This window comes from Pangasianodon hypophthalmus, chromosome 24 (assembly GCF_027358585.1).
Source record: "Pangasianodon hypophthalmus isolate fPanHyp1 chromosome 24, fPanHyp1.pri, whole genome shotgun sequence".
NCBI classification, from domain to species: Eukaryota; Metazoa; Chordata; class Actinopteri; order Siluriformes; family Pangasiidae; genus Pangasianodon; species Pangasianodon hypophthalmus.
In genome coordinates, this window is record NC_069733.1 from 23,675 (window position 1) to 42,500 (window position 18,826).

Consider the following 18,826-nt stretch of genomic DNA (forward strand, 5'->3'; position numbering starts at 1 on the left):
GAGGTGTCTTTATTCAGAAAATGGAATCTATTTTAATATTTCACAGGTGAAGGCCAATTATACATCAATACTCGCGTACTGTTTACAGGATGAGGTGTGTGTTACAAAACACACAAATAAAGTGTTCTAATGTGAAAATATAACAAAAAGGGACAAAGGATAAAAACATCCCAAAGCAGATTCTCATCTCACAACATTATTTACTGATATCAGGACACTTCAGCAGAGTCCACTTACAGAGATTAAATACTGACCTTTGACCCTGACTGTGTATTTAAGCAGTGGTGAAGGAAAGACTCGCCTCCATTGCCTGCTGAGGGGGTGGAGCCAAAGCATGCAACATCATAGGGTTTTGGAGGGTCACATTGAAGGAACGCTTGAGTAAAGTCTCTGAAAACGTAGGACTCAGCTACACACACACACAACCACATACAACGTTATACACTATCATACACACACACTATGATATTCACAATATCCCTTATATGCACACCAACCACACACATGCACACAATATCAAACACAAAATCACACAAACATGGTTAGTTTCATAGGTGTGGCATGTGTGTGTTTGTGTGTGTGTGTATATATACCATGTATGCTCCTGGTCCAGGTGCTGTGTCTTTAGGTTGTTTAAATCGATCCTCATTAGAGCCAATGAGAGCAAACTTTTGGCTAGACTTAATGTCTGGACTGTAGTGACCTGGGCCTGTAGACAGACACACGCACATACACATATACACACATACAACCCTAACCCTGTTCTATTTTCTCCATTCAGAATATAGATTCAGTTGCTGAATACAGTCATGTTTTAAACCTCATGGTTAAAGGGTGGCCAGAAAAAGTCTTTATATTGATTAATCACAGGCAGAAAATTGCAAAGAGAACTGAATCTGTTTACCACATGGTGAGACTGTGGATGTTAAATAAATCATGACCATGTGAGGACCCTGTGATACAGCACTGATGGGTTTAAGTCACACTTTACAATAATGCATGGTTGAAAGTAGCAGATGATCAGAAAAAGGACGTTGGGGTGACAACTTCTAGCTCAACGAAGTAGCTGCATGTGACAGCATGTAGTTGTAAATTGTGCACGCTTTAGTGATGTGTGTGCACAATGCAATCCAGTGTAATTATATAACTGTAATGGATTTGAGGATTGGACACAACCTGAATATTAGCAAATAACATGGCATAGCACACATTTATTGTGCATCAAGTGACTGGACCACGTGACATTTAACCTCTGACCCCTCACCTGGTAAATGGTGATCGTATTGGAAGGAGGCGCTTCGGGGGGCAGTGCTTAAGAAACAGCTCTGGCGTTTTCGTGCTGCTTTTGTGCGAGGTTCACCACGTTGTCCCTGTCCATACATTTTATCGTATGCTTCCTGCACATTGTATGAGCTTGGAGAAGGTGTGTCCTGAACAAAAACATAATAAAGGAACAAAAATCAAATTAACTGTACTGAATCATGATAACATATCACACCAGATGATGTTTACCTTAGCAACCAGAGGTGCAGGGAGTCTCTCCATGGCTGATTTAAAGACTGCTGTAGGCTGTTGCTTGTAAAACTCCTCACTTTTTTTCTCCACCTGTGCACGGCAAAGTAACACACAATATACAACAATGATTCAGTACTATATACAGCACTCAACATGCATGGGTTCAGCCATCCACATGATGTAAAAGAAAATGTGATTTATCACGTGCCCATTGTAGGAGCTTTGGGTGTTGGACAGGATCAGCATGGGCTCTCTGATCGGTCTGCAGCTACGCAGCTCCATACGCAGCACGCTGCACTGTGTGTTCTGACTCCTTTCTATCAGAGCAGCTTTAACCTTTCAGCAGTTTGTTCTACAGTAGCTCTTCTGTGGGATCGGAGCAGACGGACCTTCACTCCCCACACGCATCAGTGAGCCTTGGGAGCCCATGATCCTGTCGCTGGTTCACCGGTTGTCCTTCCTTGGACCACTTTTGGTAGGTTCTAACCACTGCACACCGGGAACACCTCACAACACCTGCTGCTTTGGAGAAGCTCTGACCCAGTCTTCTAGACATCACAATTTGGTCGCAGTCAAAGTCTCTCTAATCCTTACGCTTGCCCATTTTTCCTGTTTCCAACACATCAACTTCAAGAACCGACTGGTCACTTGCTGCCTAATATATCTCACCCCTTTACGGGTGCCACTCTAACGAGATAATCAGCGTTATTCACTTCACCTGTCAGCGGTCATAATGTTATGGCTGATCGGTGTATATCATAGTGTATAGTGTGTAACTTATATGGTGCATAGCATAAAGTGTAGTGTGTACCATATAGTTTGTTGGTCCTGGTTCTGTGGTTCTACTGATAAAGATTGTGGTTCTCTTGGCTGTTGAGCCAAAGCCGCCCGTCCTCTTGCCCTCCAAATGTGCTTTCTTCAGACTCTCACTTGCCAGACCATAATCAAACACGTTATATGCTCCCGGGCCTAACACACAGACAGACATTTTATTTATGTACGTACTGATAATTGTAATTCATCATTCCAGCACACACAGCTATCAAACCTGCACACGCACATGCACACACACACACCTGGCGTGGTGTTTTTTCTGTTTTCAGGAATGAATCGAGCTGCAGTAATGTTAAAAGGACTTTTCTTCACTCCACTGCATTTCTTCAGACCCTCAAGAGCACAGCGAGGATCATTATAGGAACCCACAGGGGGCGCCACATTCTTCACTGAGCAGAACCTCTACACACACACACACACACACACACACACACACACAGAGTGTTTTGTATATATAAATATATTTAGTTTTTATGTCATTGTCACAGGCTTGGGTGTGGCTTAGGGAATACTTTGAGGAGATGACCAAAGCCATGCTGCAGAATTTTAGAGCTGTGATTTCAGATTTATATGTCAGTTTTATATCTATATTCAGTTTTAAAATATTCCATGACAGCACGATACAAACTCCTCTTCACATATCAGTGATTACACAAGTTTTAAATCTGTTTATGCAATTACCCTGGCTGTGCTCTGTTATGTGTGGGGGCTGTTGTCAGATTTTTTTTTTAAAGTTCACAACAAACACAAGGTCTATTTTAGAAAGAGTGGCATATTTTGTTCCTCTGTGCACACACATGTGGATGAGACAAAAATAAAAATCTACTAATTAGTGGTGCAAGAAACGGGTAAACTACCAGGGAAAGAAATACACACTGGGGAGTCACAAAGTTTCCCAAAGTTTAAAAGGTGGATACAGGAAATGAATTCAAGTGACAACAATTTGTAATTAACCAGTGACCAATAGGGGGCAAAGTTTTGTGAAAAATAGGTGGAGTATTTTGGGTTTTTTATTTTTTTTTAAAGTTTGCTTCAGCATCTGGGATCCCACCAAACAAAACAGAAAATTTTCCTGTTGATGTCATAAGGAGAGTTCATGGAGATGGATGCAAATGAAGAACCTCTTTAATGGGGAACAAAACAACAGAGAAGCAAACAAAACACCAGGAAAAAGAACCAAAAACGGGAACAACAAAGGGCTAGGCTAATGCTAGGCAAGGCAAAGAAAAACTTGAACTAGAAAAGAAGCACTATAAACAGTGCAAACAATAACCGTAATCTCATCACACACGTGACACATAAGCTTAATGCTCCCACAAAACAAGAGGGAGAAACACGGAACTAAAACAGGAGGCTGGTTGAGAAAAACACAAAACACATCTGCACAATCAAGGGAGGAAATGGCGCAGACAACCAAAGAAGCTGTTCAAAAGTTGAGCATGGGTGCCCTCTAGTGGTCTGGGGAGGAATGACATAGCCCCACCTTAGGGTGCAGCTCTTTCAGCACCCAAACTTAGGAGGACCTGGGGTCATGGGTAGAGTGGCAACCACAGCGAGGCCAGAGGGGAGAGTGGCAACCACAGCGAGGCCAGAGGGGGCAGCGGCGACCACGGCGAGGCCAGAGGGGAGAGTGGCAACCACAGCGAGGCCAGAGGGGGCAGTAGTGACCACGGCGAGGCCAGAGGGGGCAGTAGTGACCACGGCGAGGCCAGAGGGGAGAGTGGCAACCACAGCGAGGCCAGAGGGGGCAGCAGCGACCACGGCGAGGCCAGAGGGGAGAGTGGCAACCACAGCGAGGCCAGAGGGGGCAGCGGCGACCACGGCGAGGCCAGAGGGGAGAGTGGCAACCACAGCGAGGCCAGAGGGGGCAGCAGCGACCCCGGCGAGGCCAGAGGGGGCAGTAGTGACCACGGCGAGGCCAGAGGGGGCAGCGGCTACCACGGCGAGGCCAGAGGGGGCAGCGGCGACCCCGGCGAGGCCAGAGGGGAGAGCGGCAACCACAGCGAGGCCAGAGGGGGCAGCGGCGACCCCGGCGAGGCCAGAGGGGAGAGTGGCAACCACGGCGAGGCCAGAGGGGGCAGCGGCGACCCCGGCGAGGCCAGAGGGGGCAGTAGTGACCACGGCGAGGCCAGAGGGGGCAGCGGCTACCACGGCGAAGCAAGGAGGCGGAGTGACGTCCTTGGCTGAGCAAGGAGGCGGAGCGACATCCTCAGTTGGGAAAGGGAGGAGGGTGAAGTGACCCTCCAAGCAGGGAGGCAGAGTGACGTCCACAGCTGATCACGGAGACAGACTGACAGCCCCAGCAGGGCCGGGAGGGAGAAGAATGTCCCTAGCGGAGCAAAGGGGAAGAGTGATGTCCCCAGAGGAGTAAAGTGGCAGAGCAATGTCCTCAGTGGAGCAGGGAGGAGGGGAGACATCCTCAGCAGGACAGGATGGGAGGGCAAGAGTGAAGCCCCTGCTCTAGGCTCGTGCCCTCTCCTGGTTCTGTCTGTCCCACTTATCTAAAAAGTTAATGCACTTATTGAGCTCTTCGCTAAGCCAGAGTTGAGCTTGCTTGAGGCTAAGGACTGACTCCTGCCATGCCTGTTCTGCTGCATCCACATTTGGTTGGAGCATTCTGTCATAAGGAGAGTTCATGGAGACAAATGCAAATACAGACCCTCTTTAATGGGGAACAAAACAACAGCGAAGCAAACAAAACACAGGGAAAAAGAAACAACAATAGGCTAGCCTAATTCTAGGCTAGGCAAGGCGTTGGTGGTGAAGTGATCCTCCAAGCAGGGTGGCAGGGCGACGTCCCCAGCTGATCACAGAGGCAGAGTGACAGCCCCAGCAGAGCCGGGAAGCAGGGCAACATCCCCAGCAGAGCAAGGGGGAAGGGCAACGTCCCCAACGGAGCAAAGGGGTGGAGCAACGGCCTCAGTTGGGGAGGGTAGGGGGGTGAAGTCTAGGCTAGGCAAAGCAAGGCAAGACAAAGAAAAACTTGAACTAGAAAATAAGCACTATAAACAGTGCAAACAGTAACCGTAATCTCACCAAACACATAAAACAGACACAAACATAAGCTTAATGCTCCCACAAAACAAGAAGGAAAAACACAGAACTTAAATAGGGAACCTGATTGAGAAACACAAAACAGATGTGCATAATCAAGGGAGGCAGTGGAGCAGACAATCAGAGAAGAAGTTCAAAAGGTGAGCATGGGTGCCCTCTTGTGATCTGGGGAGGAATTGTCCATGGAGGCCATGACAGTTGAGCTGTAAAGAACAGCTTGCTGAAGCTGGTGGGGAGGGTTTCAGCAAAATTCACACCCCAACTGCAGCTCAAAACAATGTTCAGGCATAAGGTTAGAGCAAAAGGTAGACGCATTCTTCTTTTTCTCAGTCTATTAACTGGAAGCAACTTAACAGTGGTGTGTATGCCTGAATTGCAGTATCTATCTTTGATACACAGATATTATACAGGGAACCTGGCAACCCTGCTCACAGAACTTAAAAAAAAAAAAAAAGTGTAACATGATTCAAATAGGAGATGAACCATTTTATTTTTGGCACGAGTGCCTTACTGAGCTCCAAAATAAAACCACATTTATTCCATATTTCTGTAAAAACAAAAAGAAATATGCTTTCATATTTTGAGCTGTTGCTCCATATCACTCAAACGCACACACACACACACAACACAACACAAGGCTTTATATCTCTGTTGGTTCTCCAAAAATAATAATTTTATTAATTTTAAAAATATTGTGTAACTTGTACATTAATTGCACGTTTTTAAAAAGATTTCAGAATTCACATAGGAATAAATGCTCCTTAAATGATCCCATTTTGACTCACAACAGCACTATGTATTATAAGAAATTCTGAAAACATATTCAGTGAACTCTTCTGAAAGCTAAAGTAAAATATTATTATATTGCAATAAAATATTATTAGACGACTATTGTTGTCAATTGTAGCCTAAACAGTTTCTTGATTTGAAAAAGACACTGTTGTTTTGAAACATCGCTAGCTTGTATACTCAGTCACATTAGATTGATGATAGAAAGTTTTCCAGTAAATTCCAGAGGACATCTGGTTCAGGAGTTGAATAAAGTTGTATTACGCAAATTGCTATTTACTGTTATAATTTGTAAATGAAAAATGCATTTTTTCCCCCAGCAATCCAGTTTTCCAGGGTTTTCCAGTGTTTCCAGGGCATAGTGGCAGGGTTAACATAAAAAAAAAAACTTCTAATATTGACCATGGTCACTTCCAATTTAAATCTGAATGCAAAAAGAGATAATAATATTTTGAACAAGAAACAGACACAGCTAGAGTTTACATACCGGTGTGTGTGACATAAACGCTGGTCTGGAGACAGTGACTCCATTTGACTTCTCAAATTGTCCTTTAACATCATACTGACCAGGACCAGGAACACCCTGCACACAAGCACTTATAATAAAGATCAAATAAATCAGAAAATGTGTATTGAAATGAGTGTGTAGTGCACACTGAGTTCCCCTGAGAAGTGGTTCTGAGAAACACACATGACGTGTTTTTACACACATTGATGAATTCAGATTTTAAATGTGGTGGTCCGTCCTGTTTTTGTCCCTGAGTCACAAGCTGCAATCCATAAGTTATTTTTTAGCTTTTCGATGATAATACCCAGCTGCCAGCATCATGTGGGGTGTGTGTGTGTGTGTGTGTGTGTGTGTGTGTTTTTACCTGCTTGTTTGCCTGCAGTGTAAGGAGTTCATGATACCGAGGAATCTGCAACTCAGCTTGACTTTTCAGCTCTCGCTTCAAATTCACATTCTCATAGCACACAGAGTGATCTCTACACAACACACACACACACACACACACACACACACCCTAAATCCTTGTGCAGTATTCCGCAGTTTAATTATATATCGGCAATGGTTCCTGTAACCATGCCACATCAGATATTTATACAATATAATGACCAAGGATCAGAGTAAATAAATTATGTTTATCTAGCATAAAGGTGGTTTAGCTCTAGAGAATGTAGAACTCTACAAAATAGCATTTGAAATGTCTAAGCTCGCTAGACACTGGGCTGAAAATGATTTGGCTCTAGATTGGATACTAAGAGAAAAACAACTTACATTCCCTTTTTGACCAATAGAGGCTCTGTCACAAAAACTGGAGGGAGAACTACAACAAAATATGACCAATCCAATATTGCTTAACTGGGAGCCGTCCACAAAAAGTGTCAACACTACTCATATAATGGAAAAAGCCTCCCCTAAACCATTGGGGACAATATACGCTCTCTGGGAGTGTACGGAGATTTGGCCTTTTTGGGAAATTGTGTTGAAATGTCTTGGGAGATGGTTGGGATATGACCTTCCACTTTCACCAAAGGTATGTCTTTTAGGAGATAAAACTGAGATTCCTCAGATTAAAAACAATGACATCTCCTTGTTACTGTAGGTATAGTCACAGCAGTGCGACAGATACTTGCTGAAAGATACCCAATCTCCTACACTTAGAATGTGGTTTGAATCAATGATTGAGAGTGCCTCATGTGAAAAAATGTTAGCAAAACTGAATGGAATTCACACACACATACACAGTTGGAAGAACTTTATTTTTAACTTTAAGATTGTCACTTCAAAAGAGGAATGATATTAGACTTTGTATTGTCTTCCAACTTATCCATGTTGTTGTGCATTATACCTCACTTTTTTGTATTGTGCCTCTCATGTTAACTTCTTTTTTCTTTACTTGTTTGTACTGAGAGTGTTATGAGACGTATAAGGAAAGTCAAAAAAAAAAAGCTTGTGCAGATTCAGGTTTAAAGTGTTAATAGTGGAGGAAACTGTAATGGAAAAGGGAAATAGGTCAAAGCCAGTGAGGAGAAGAGGGGAGAGTTTATTAAAACTTGGTGTGTGTGTGTGTGTGTGTGTGTGTGTATCTCACTCCTCTGGATGATACTGTCCTGGTCCAGGTCCTTCCACCACCTTCATCTCTGTTCTTTTCCCTGTCATTCGGCCAAATTGGATTCCTTTATACATCGGATCTACCTGATACACACACACAGAGCTAAAAAAAACCAAACAATTTCATGCTTCACACACTCACTCACACACACACACTCACACACACACACTCACACACTCATACTCACACACACCCACACACCTGAATGGGGCTGTAGTAGGCAGGGCCAAGGCTCTGGTCGGTTCTGGGTGGTTTCTGCATGCACAGCTCCCCCTGCTCGTTCTCCTCGTAACCAAATGCCTGACTGGGAGACGGGATGGAGGGAGTGGAGTGGAACAACGACCTCACACACTGCACACACGCACACACACAGGGTAGGATTAGTGTGGGAAAGGAACAATGCAACAGCTATAACACCCAGCAAGCTGCACCTTAATGCCCCTGTATGGGGTGGGGGGTGGGTGGAGCTTCTTCCCGCATGGCTGGATGACATCATACGTTCCTGGTCCTGGAATATTTGACTCAACCTCTTCAAAACGCCTGGAGCGGCTCTGCAGTGAATGACCGCCGGGAACTGGAGCCTACAGGACCCATGACACACAAGAGACTAACAGCTTCAAGCTAACAGAGTTAATGAAGAGGGTGGGGCTACAGTGTGGGCAGAACTACTTGTGGTTCATTACCCAGGTACGGACTCCGTTATAATGAGCCGGTCCAGGAGAACACTGCTCACTGTCCAACCTGTCAAACACAGAGTGCCTGGAGGACAGAGACAGGAACGGAGCGAAGGACTCTACAACGATGAATACAGAAAGAGAGACAGACAGACATACAGAAAGAAAAGCAGGTTTAAAGGCTCCATATTGAATTATTAATCCTTGCGTTTTGCAGTCAAGTGTTTTATTAATTTGTAGATATCTACAGAGTGGTGTGTCACGCTTCAGTGTCAGGTCAGTAAAATCCACTTCCTTTACTACAGTTTAATGTCACTTTATCACACTCGATGGTTAATCTCACGATTAAAGCTGCATCAGAAAACCAATTGTGTTAATGTTGCGAGTTTCAGTTCTGTGATGAACATGATATTAAACATGAATAATTTTACATTTAAAATGACCACAGGGCTCACGGCCTTCTCACTGATCAACATTTCATTAAGAATTTTTTTTTGGGTGTTGGGATGTGAATTATGCACGTCCGTATACAAAGACGATTGTATAACCTTTGTACACTTAAGCTGCAATCTGATTGGTCAACTGCACTTTGGTGTTTTTGCACTTACTCCCAGAACACATACAGTGGGAACACAGTGATCATCTCACAAGTTTTCTGGACAGCTTATTGGTTGGTTATAAAGTCAGTCAAATGGCCCCTCTGTGACAGTGGGCAGTTCTCAGCCATGTTCATTAACATAAGGAACGAGTCTCTAGAGCAAAAGTAAGAAGTCTGGTGTGTTAACTTGCAAATCAGGACCTATGACCAGAAAGCTTGAAATTCCTATTCGGGAACTTGGGGTAGTCTTCAAGTTACGTTAAATCAACATGGCCACTCACAGTAACAGCACTGAACACAACCGCTCTTCTTACCTTCAAGTCCGTTATACTGTATATACATGTATTAGCTTTAAATCAGTCAACATACAGACATATCCATGTGTTAAATCAAACACTCTACACCCATCACAGTTATCTGGCTAGCTGTTTGCTAACAAAAGATGAACATGGCAGCATCCGTGTTTTTTCCCCACTTTGTACCTAGAACACACAGAGGTCAAAAGTGATCCTTCCGAGCTCCGGCTTCCCGCTTCCAAGGTAAGGTGTATGCAGCGTTATACAGTAGGAGAAGAGCAGAAAGAGCAGTAAACAATAGGAGCTCAGTAGAGCAACAGAAAAAAGAAAAAAAACAACATTAGAACTTTGGGAGAACAATAGAATAGCAGGAGAACCAGCAGTAGAACTGTACGAGAACAGCAGGAGAACAGTAGGAGAACAGTAGGAGAACAGTAGAACAATAGAACAGTAGGAGAACAGTAGGAGAACAGGAGAACAGTAGAACAGTAGGAGAACAGTAGGAGAACAGTAGAACAGCGGGAGAACAGTAGAACAGTAGGAGAACAGTAGAACAGTAGGAGAACAGTAGGAGAACAATAGAACAGTAGAACAGCGGGAGAACAGCGGGAGAACAGTAGGAGAACAATAGAACAGCGGGAGAACAGTAGGAGAACAGCGGGAGAACAGTAGGAGAACAATAGAACAGTAGAACAGTAGGAGAACAGTAGAACAGCGGGAGAACAGTAGGAGAACAGTAGAACAGCGGGAGAACAGTAGGAGAACAGCGGGAGAACAGTAGGAGAACAATAGAACAGTAGAACAGTAGGAGAACAGTAGAACAGTAGGAGAACAGTAGGAGAACAATAGAACAGCAGGAGAACAGCAGGAGAACAGCAGGAGAACAATAGAACAGCAGGAGAACAGCAGGAGAACAGTAGAACAGTAGGAGAACAGCAGGAGAACAGTAGAACAGTAGGAGAATAGTAGGAGAACAGTAGGAGAACAGTAGAACAGTAGTAGAACAGTAGGAGAACAGTAAAACAGTAGGAGAACAACAGGAGAACGGTAGAACAGTAGTAGAACAGTAGGAGAACAGCAGGAGAACAGTAGAACAGTAGGAGAATAGTAGGAGAACAGTAGGAGAACAGTAGAACAGTAGTAGAACAGTAGGAGAACAGTAAAACAGTAGGAGAACAACAGGAGAACGGTAGAACAGTAGTAGAACAGTAGGAGAACAGCAGGAGAACAGTAGAACAGTAGGAGAATAGTAGGAGAACAGTAGGAGAACAGTAGAACAGTAGGAGAACATCGGGAGAACAGTAGGAGAACAGCGGGAGAACAGTAGTAGAACAGTAGGAGAACAGTAGGAGAACAGCGGGAGAACAGTAGTAGAACAGTAGGAGAACAGTAGGAGAACATCGGGAGAACAGTAGGAGAACATCGGGAGAACATCGGGAGAACAGTAGGAGAACAGCGGGAGAACAGTAGGAGAACAGTAGGAGAACAGCGGGAGAACAGTAGTAGAACAGTAGGAGAACAGTAGGAGAACAGCGGGAGAACAGTAGTAGAACAGTAGGAGAACAGCAGGAGAACAGTAGGAGAACAGTAGGAGAACAGTAGGAGAACAGCGGGAGAACAGCGGGAGAACAGTAGGAGAACAGTAGGAGAACAGCGGGAGAACAGTAGGAGAACAGTAGGAGAACAGCGGGAGAACATCGGGAGAACATCGGGAGAACAGTAGGAGAACAGCAGGAGAACAGTAGAACAGTAGGAGAATAGTAGGAGAACAGTAGGAGAACAGTAGAACAGTAGTAGAACAGTAGGAGAACAGTAAAACAGTAGGAGAACAACAGGAGAACGGTAGAACAGTAGTAGAACAGTAGGAGAACAGCAGGAGAACAGTAGAACAGTAGGAGAATAGTAGGAGAACAGTAGGAGAACAGTAGAACAGTAGTAGAACAGTAGGAGAACAGTAAAACAGTAGGAGAACAGTAGGAGAACAGCGGGAGAACAGTAGGAGAACAGCAGGAGAACAGCGGGGAGAACATCGGGAGAACATCGGGAGAACAGTAGGAGAACAGCGGGAGAACAGTAGTAGAACAGTAGGAGAACAGTAGGAGAACAGCAGGAGAACATCGGGAGAACAGTAGGAGAACATCGGGAGAACATCGGGAGAACAGTAGGAGAACAGCGGGAGAACAGTAGGAGAACAGTAGGAGAACAGCGGGAGAACAGTAGTAGAACAGTAGGAGAACAGTAGGAGAACAGCGGGAGAACAGTAGTAGAACAGTAGGAGAACAGTAGGAGAACAGCGGGAGAACATCGGGAGAACATCGGGAGAACATCGGGAGAACAGCGGGAGAACAGCGGGAGAACAGTAGTAGAACAGTAGTAGAACAGTAGGAGAACAGTAGGAGAACAGCGGGAGAACAGTAGGAGAACAGTAGGAGAACAGCGGGAGAACAGTAGTAGAACAGTAGGAGAACAGCAGGAGAACAGTAGGAGAACAGCGGGAGAACATCGGGAGAACAGTAGGAGAACAGTAGGAGAACAGTAGGAGAACAGCAGGAGAACAGTAGGAGAACAGCAGGAGAACAGTAGGAGAACAGCGGGAGAACAGTAGGAGAACAGCAGGAGAACAGTAGGAGAACAGTAGCTTGTCTTTATGCTTACATAGATTTTCTGGAATCTGACATTATGTGATGTTTAATGTGACTCTGATGTTCTGATGTTCTGATGTTCCCCCTGATGAGTGATGTGCCAGTGAACAGTTTCGGGTTCTCACCGGTTCTCTCTGGAGCAGAGCTCTGGATGCTGTAGGAACCCGGACCCACGTTGGCGGTGCTCGCGCTCCCGGGGCACAAATCCGTCACCCTGCGCGCGCGACTGTACATCTTTAATTACAGTCCTTAAATCAGTGCCGGTAATAAATTAGATGTGAAGTGAACTCCGCGCGCGTCTGGCGTTGCCTGGATACAGTGATTTAGTGTTTAGAGAGCGTGCGTGTGTGTACGTGGTAACCATGGAGCTCGGTGGTGATGCACGCGGCGTTAGTGACGCATGTGACGTTTTTAATCTGATGTGACTCGCGCGCTGCGTCACGCTATAAACACTGCAGCGTGGCAGATCTACAAACCATAAACACTCATTTTAAAAACACGTGCAGACTGTAAACCGGGACTCGGCATGATTTACACTACTCATTACTTTTTATAGTATTATTCACACTAAATATACTGATCACAGCATATATTAACAATAAGAGTTTAAAGATCCTGGGTGAGTAAACTAGTTTAAATCCTCAGGGCCTTTTCCACCTCAGTCATGCAGTTTTTAATGCTTTTGTATCTATTAATGATTTCAACTTAACTGGAGGCTGCTGATCAGTTACTACTTTGTGCTCTGTAATTTCTTAGTCATGTGTTTGCAGCATAATTTCACTTTGTTTTATTATTACACCACCGTGTGGAGACAGAATGTGTACATCAGAGCGGACGTCCTAGCAGGGATTCAAGCAGGAAGCCGAAAAGGCTCTGAGGCCTGGGCCTGGGACTGGGACAGACTGGGACAGACTGGGACTGGGAGCAGGACAGGGACTGGGACAGACTGGGACTGGGACAGACTGGGACTGGGAGCAGGACAGGGACTGGGACTGGGACAGACTGGGACTGGGACAGACTGGAACTGGCGCTTTAACTTCCAGCTCCACAGATTCATTTCAGGAACAGTGTTCTGTCGTTTTTATAAGTTCACATGAACCTGATCTCTCCCCCAGTATTTATCCTCGTGATAGGAGGCATTTGGTGACAGATTAAAAGACGTGAACACACACACACACACTCACACACACACACACACACACACACACACCTGAAGCTGTGGACAGTTCTGTATCAGAGCCATGTCCTGCTCTGCCGGAACCTGTAAACAGCCTCAGACCTCTCTGCAGTGTTTCTGGTCTGCTGCTCATGTTGATCTGATATAAAGCCAGGCAGCTCACACTAACTCAGCTCCACAGTGATGTATGAGCCAGCACTTCAGGAGCCTGGGATGTTCATCTCCTTTTTAAACCAACTGCACTGGCAGGATGAGTGCAGTTACTGCAAATGTCTGAGAAAGAAGCAATTTTTTTCCTTCAAAAAAGCTTGTGTTAAGTGTAAATGTTAACTGCTGCTTATACACCCTCTGTCCACTTTATTAGGAACACCTGTACATTCATGCAGTTATCCAGTCAGCCAATCATGTGGCAGCACAATGCACAAAATCATGCAGGTCAAGAGCTTCAGTTAATTTTCATATCAAACATCAGAATGGGGAAAAATTACCTGAAAAATTACCTGCCACATGATTGGCTGATTAGATAACTGCATGAATGTACAGGTGTACAAGTGTTCCTATTAAAGTGGGCAGTGAGTGTATTTACAATATTTTTGCTACTATACTTATATTACTTTTGTTAAAATAACATGTCAGCTATCTAGAAAATGGGTCTTTTCATGACAACAGTAAAATGAATATTCCTCTGAAAACTATACAACTACAATGTACTATTTTACATATTAAATAACAACACTGTATTTGAGACTTGCAGTCAGCCGATGCTCCATTTAAGCTGCACTTACACTTTAAACTATCACTGCACTGGCAACCCTGTGAGCATTTTCACACAGACTGTGTGGATGGATTTTTTTAATAGAAGTCTGAAAACGTTTGAAAAAATATTCCTGCTCGCATAGTCAGGGTCTGAGACAAATCCATGTTTAACATTTCACACCAAAACACACAGTTCTGTACCCAGCACCACTCATCGCCATCGGGCCAGTCACAGAGACCAGACGTTAGCCCAACACTGTCCTGGCTCCATAAAGCAGTGTGCTGCTGATCTTCACGGCAAAGTTCTTGGTGAATCTCAGTGGCGAGAAATCTGTGATGTAACAGTAATCAACTGAGGAAAAAGTGAGTAGATCGTAAATGTACTATATTCTAAAACACTGCTCCTGTTTACGCACACAAACCGCTTTATCCTCCACTCTGAAACAGGAAACTGACAGACTGCAGCAATGAATTCTGGGTCATTTGTGCTTCGGAGGTATACAGTGACCAGGACTTGACTATCTGGCACACAGAATAAAAGAACAGTTGGTAGGGTAAAAAATGAACACCTTTTTTCAGGCTATAGTCAGGAGGTCGCTAGTTCGAATCCCAACAATGAGCCATTCATGACTGGGAGCAAAAGTTCCCATGCTGGGTGGGAGGGGCATACGCTGTCTCACAGCAACACTAGCCAATCATGGGGGTCAGTTTGCTCATGTATGCAGAAGAGGGCAGACAACGCTTTCCCCTGAACGTGACGTAGCACAAGCAGGGAGTTGAAAAGATGTGATGGCTTTGCGTTAGCTTCCACCCTCCCAGTCCGGTAGCTGTGGTACGATGGGGAGAACTGGCTAGTGGGCGGGAACTTGCAAATGACAAAACTGGAAGAAAATGGTATTTAAAAAGAAAAAGAAAAAAAGAATGGAACCCAGGGGAACATTGGATGGCGTTTATTGTGACTCTATTACAAAGTCGTGACTCTAACATGGTTTTATGCTACACCAAAACGTCTAAATGCAGATTCTTGTGATTTATGTTTACTGTGACGTTTATAGCATGTTGGATACGTGACATTGCCGCAGCCTCGTCCGGGCTCAATACAGTTTTTCTGTGATACACACCTTGTAGCTAAAGCTTCTGTTTATCATCTACCTTAGAAAATTCATCTACAGAGAAGCTGCGATCCTGCAGTGCGTGTTTGGAGAGTTGCTCCAAGTTCTGGTAGTGTTCCAGGGGAACCGTCCTCTTCCTCAGTGGTTCTGATGAGGTTCCTGTGCTGTCGTTTTCATCACAGTGATGTGCGTGAGATGAGCTTAGAGTGGGTACGAGTGCTAATCTAAAGGTTAATAGCGTCAGTCTGTTATTAGGTGTAGTGAGAGTGAAATCACATAGTAACGAGGGTATGCTGATCACCGCTCCTCATACGCACCTCACTGAGCCAAAATAACACCTGCATGTCATCACACACTTTAAGACCTTCGTGTTTATTTACACACCTGGTGCTGACGTGCCTCTCTGCTTCAGTGCTCACCATTTAGGAATCAGTGTTTTCATGGTAAATACCGAGGTACACAGAGCCGAGAGACAAACGTGAGCCTCGTTTCATCCAGCACTGAGGAGAGCCGGTCGAAGTCAAAGGTCAGTCCGGGGCTTGAAGGTCAGAAATTCTGGGTTAGGGGTCACTCAGAGGTCAGTCAGATAACTTGGGTCTTGGGTGAGTTGAGGAGTTCAGTGTTCGGGGTCAGGATCACTCGGGGTCAGAGGTCAGTCAAGTGGTTGAGGATCAGCTATAGGCATGGTGTGCAGAACCTCGTCCAGCAGCTGCAGTGCTCTGTGAAGGTGAATCTCAATCCAACATGGGGTTTCTTTGATGCTCTGACGAGGATAATCAGGACCCCATCCTTTCACAAAACTCATGCGCAAAATACACAACCGCCGCAGATCATCCACTCCGATACCTGCAGCTGCAGACAGACCTGGTACGAACACACACACACACACACACACACACATAGGTGTTACATCAGCACTAATGTAGAGCATGCCACAGTATGACAGTATTCTGTGTGTGTGTCCTCACTGATAGCTGGTGCTATCCCTCCCACTGATCCTGGTCCTGGTATGTTTCCTGCGACTGCTGCAGCCTGAGCTGCTGCTGCTGCCTGAGCCGTGGCTGCCTGCTGCTGCATCTGCCGGTGGCACTGCCTCAGATCAAACACCTACACCCCCAACCACCACAAAACAACACCGCGTTGGAACAAAGAGAAAAGTAGTTACAGATGGGGATCTTTTCATATGAAACAGCCGAATAAAAAAAAAAAAAAAAGACCTAGAGGAGTTGAAACCATGAAAGTCCATTAAAATATGCCTTAGGGATACTGGACTTTGACATAAGGGGTATGAAGGAGGATATTCACCCATTAACAAAAACTTGTGAGTAGAGTGCGGTTTGAAGGCTGGTGTTTGGGGATTGAGGGAATGAGGAGGGAATGGGGAGGGAATGGGGAGGGAGGGAATGAGGAGGGAATGAGGAGGGAATGGGGAGGGAATGAGGAGGGAATGGGGAGGGAATGAGGAGGGAATGGGGAGGGAATGGGGAGGGAATGAGGAGGGAATGGGGAGGGAATGGGGAGGGAATGAGGAGGGAATGGGGAGGGAGTGGGGAGGGAGTGGGGAGGGAATGGGGAGGGAATGGGGAGGGAATGGGGAGGGAATGGGGAGGGAAGGGTGTGCACTGGGGTGGGGTGGTGAGGAGTAGGGATTGGGGTGCTGGGGGTGGGACTTATGGGTGGGAGTGTGAATCAGATCAAAAGGGAGTGGGAATCAGGGAGTGGGCAGTGTTTTTTGGGAAACTTTGGTGTGGGTACAGTGTTTAGAAACCAGGAAGTGCGTTTTGAAGATTGTGTGCTTTGTTTTTGGAAACTGGGGAGCTGTGTTTAATGTGTTCAGGGTTCTTTGATGTAAACACTTAGCAAGGTGTTAGAGGTTAGAGTTACCTTGATGTAAGCACTGGGGTAAATTTTGTGGACAGCGTCACCTGGTGCACGTCCAGCTTCCCGATCCAGATAATAACTCTGGACAAACACAGCATGGTCGCTAAGGCATCGCACCCAAACATCACCCTCACCCTTACACTCCAACTGTACGCCTTTACCAATGTGCAACCTAGAGAGAAAGAGCAAGATCAGAGCGATTATAAAGAGTTTGCACTGAGAAATTAATTGGATCTAACAATTGTTATTCACAGGAATAACCATCTCCTCTAAATTAATTACGCAAGGAAAACTCTTTATAATTAAAATGAGATGATAAGCAGCATACAAATGTGATCAGTTCTGACTGCGTGTAGTCTGGGATTGATTAGCATGCCTGGCTCTCTCGATGGCCTCAGTGCGGTGAACGTTGCTGAGTTGGCCCAAGCAGAACCGATCTCCTCCTGATGGATCCACATAACCATCCACTGTCACCACCGGACATGAAGACGGCACCTTAAAAGTCTCTCCCACCTGAACATCCATCTCAAAATACGCAATAGAACACCAGTAATCTGGAGCTGAGAGAGAGAAGACAGTCTGTCTGAGATCTGGATATTCTTAACACCTAGTAACATCAGCTATGCAGATGTGTGTTAGTTACCTGGATGTGTAGATATCGGGGGCTGGAAGATCAGCTCATTATGTACAGGCCCTGAAAGAGAGACAGCGAGAAAGGGCAGAGGAAGAGACAAAGGTAAACATCACTGCCCAAGGACTGTAATCGTAATAAAAGGGCAGCGTTGAGGTAACGCTATCGAGGGTAATGAGGTAACGCTATCGAGGGTAACGAGGTAACGTTATCGAGGGTAACGAGGTAACGTTATCGAGGGTAACAGGGTAACGTTATCGAGGGTAATGAGGTAACGTTATCGAGGGTAACAGGGTAACGTTATCGAGGGTAACGAGGGTAACGTTATCGAGGGTAATGAGGTAACGTTATCGAGGGTAACAGGGTAACGTTATCGAGGGTAATGAGGTAACGTTATCGAGGGTAACAGGGTAACGTTATCGAGGGTAATGAGGTAACGTTATCGAGGGTAATGAGGTTATATTATTCACAGTAACGAGGTAACGTTATCGAGGGTAATGAGGTAACATTACGACGGTAATGAGGTAACGTTATCGAGGATAATGAGGTAACATTACGACGGTAATGAGGTAACGTTATCGAGGGTAACAGGGTAACGTTATCGAGGGTAACGAGGTAACGTTATCGAGGGTAACGAGGTAACGTTATCGAGGGTAACGAGGTAACGTTATCGAGGGTAACAGGGTAACGTTATCGAGGGTAACGAGGGTAACGTTATCGAGGGTAATGAGGTAACGTTATCGAGGGTAACAG

General features: G+C 45.2%; 2 protein-coding genes across 4 annotated transcripts in view; both read right to left on the reverse strand.

The window, feature by feature from the left end:
* Positions 1–254: 254 nt before the first annotated feature.
* stpg2 (sperm-tail PG-rich repeat containing 2) lies at positions 255–15,241 on the reverse strand. Of its 2 annotated transcripts, none has more exons than XM_053229025.1 (13): positions 13,727–15,241; positions 8,990–9,099; positions 8,738–8,887; positions 8,508–8,657; positions 8,286–8,389; positions 7,065–7,176; positions 6,680–6,775; positions 2,592–2,751; positions 2,327–2,484; positions 1,513–1,605; positions 1,265–1,430; positions 594–709; positions 255–409 (listed from the first exon to the last, which is right to left on the reverse strand). In XM_053229025.1, exons 1-13 carry the CDS (start codon positions 13,824–13,826, stop codon positions 275–277), a joined length of 1,650 nt encoding a protein of 549 aa, XP_053085000.1. In that variant the 5' UTR covers positions 13,827–15,241; the 3' UTR covers positions 255–274. The 2 variants fall into 2 exon arrangements, with proteins under 2 accessions (XP_053085000.1, XP_053084999.1); XM_053229024.1 differs by lacking the exon at positions 13,727–15,241 and adding an exon at positions 12,642–13,704.
* Positions 15,242–15,384: 143 nt separating this feature from the next.
* smad4b (SMAD family member 4b) overlaps positions 15,385–18,826 on the reverse strand; it is an 11,529-nt gene continuing 8,087 nt past the window's right edge. For both annotated transcript variants that reach the window (XM_053229027.1, XM_053229026.1), the window contains exons 7-11: positions 18,086–18,136; positions 17,819–18,002; positions 17,446–17,614; positions 16,530–16,668; positions 15,385–16,425 (exon numbers count right to left, since the gene is read on the reverse strand). In XM_053229027.1, the coding sequence (XP_053085002.1) occupies positions 16,214–16,425; positions 16,530–16,668; positions 17,446–17,614; positions 17,819–18,002; positions 18,086–18,136 (755 nt within the window). In that variant the 3' untranslated portion in view covers positions 15,385–16,213. The remainder of the gene's footprint in view (positions 16,426–16,529; positions 16,669–17,445; positions 17,615–17,818; positions 18,003–18,085; positions 18,137–18,826) is intronic.

Bases quoted from the DNA above. Each gene is read 5' to 3' on its own strand.
- stpg2 (XM_053229024.1), bottom strand. From the start codon at position 12,750: ATGTACAGTCGCGCGCGCAGGGTGACGGATTTGTGCCCCGGGAGCGCG. The intron at 8,658-8,737 runs GTGCAGCTTGCT...GCGTGTGTGCAG, and splicing joins CCCCATACAGGGGCATTAAG to TGTGTGAGGTCGTTGTTCCA. The intron at 710-1,264 runs GTGAGGGGTCAG...GTCTGTCTACAG, and splicing joins ATACGATCACCATTTACCAG to GCCCAGGTCACTACAGTCCA.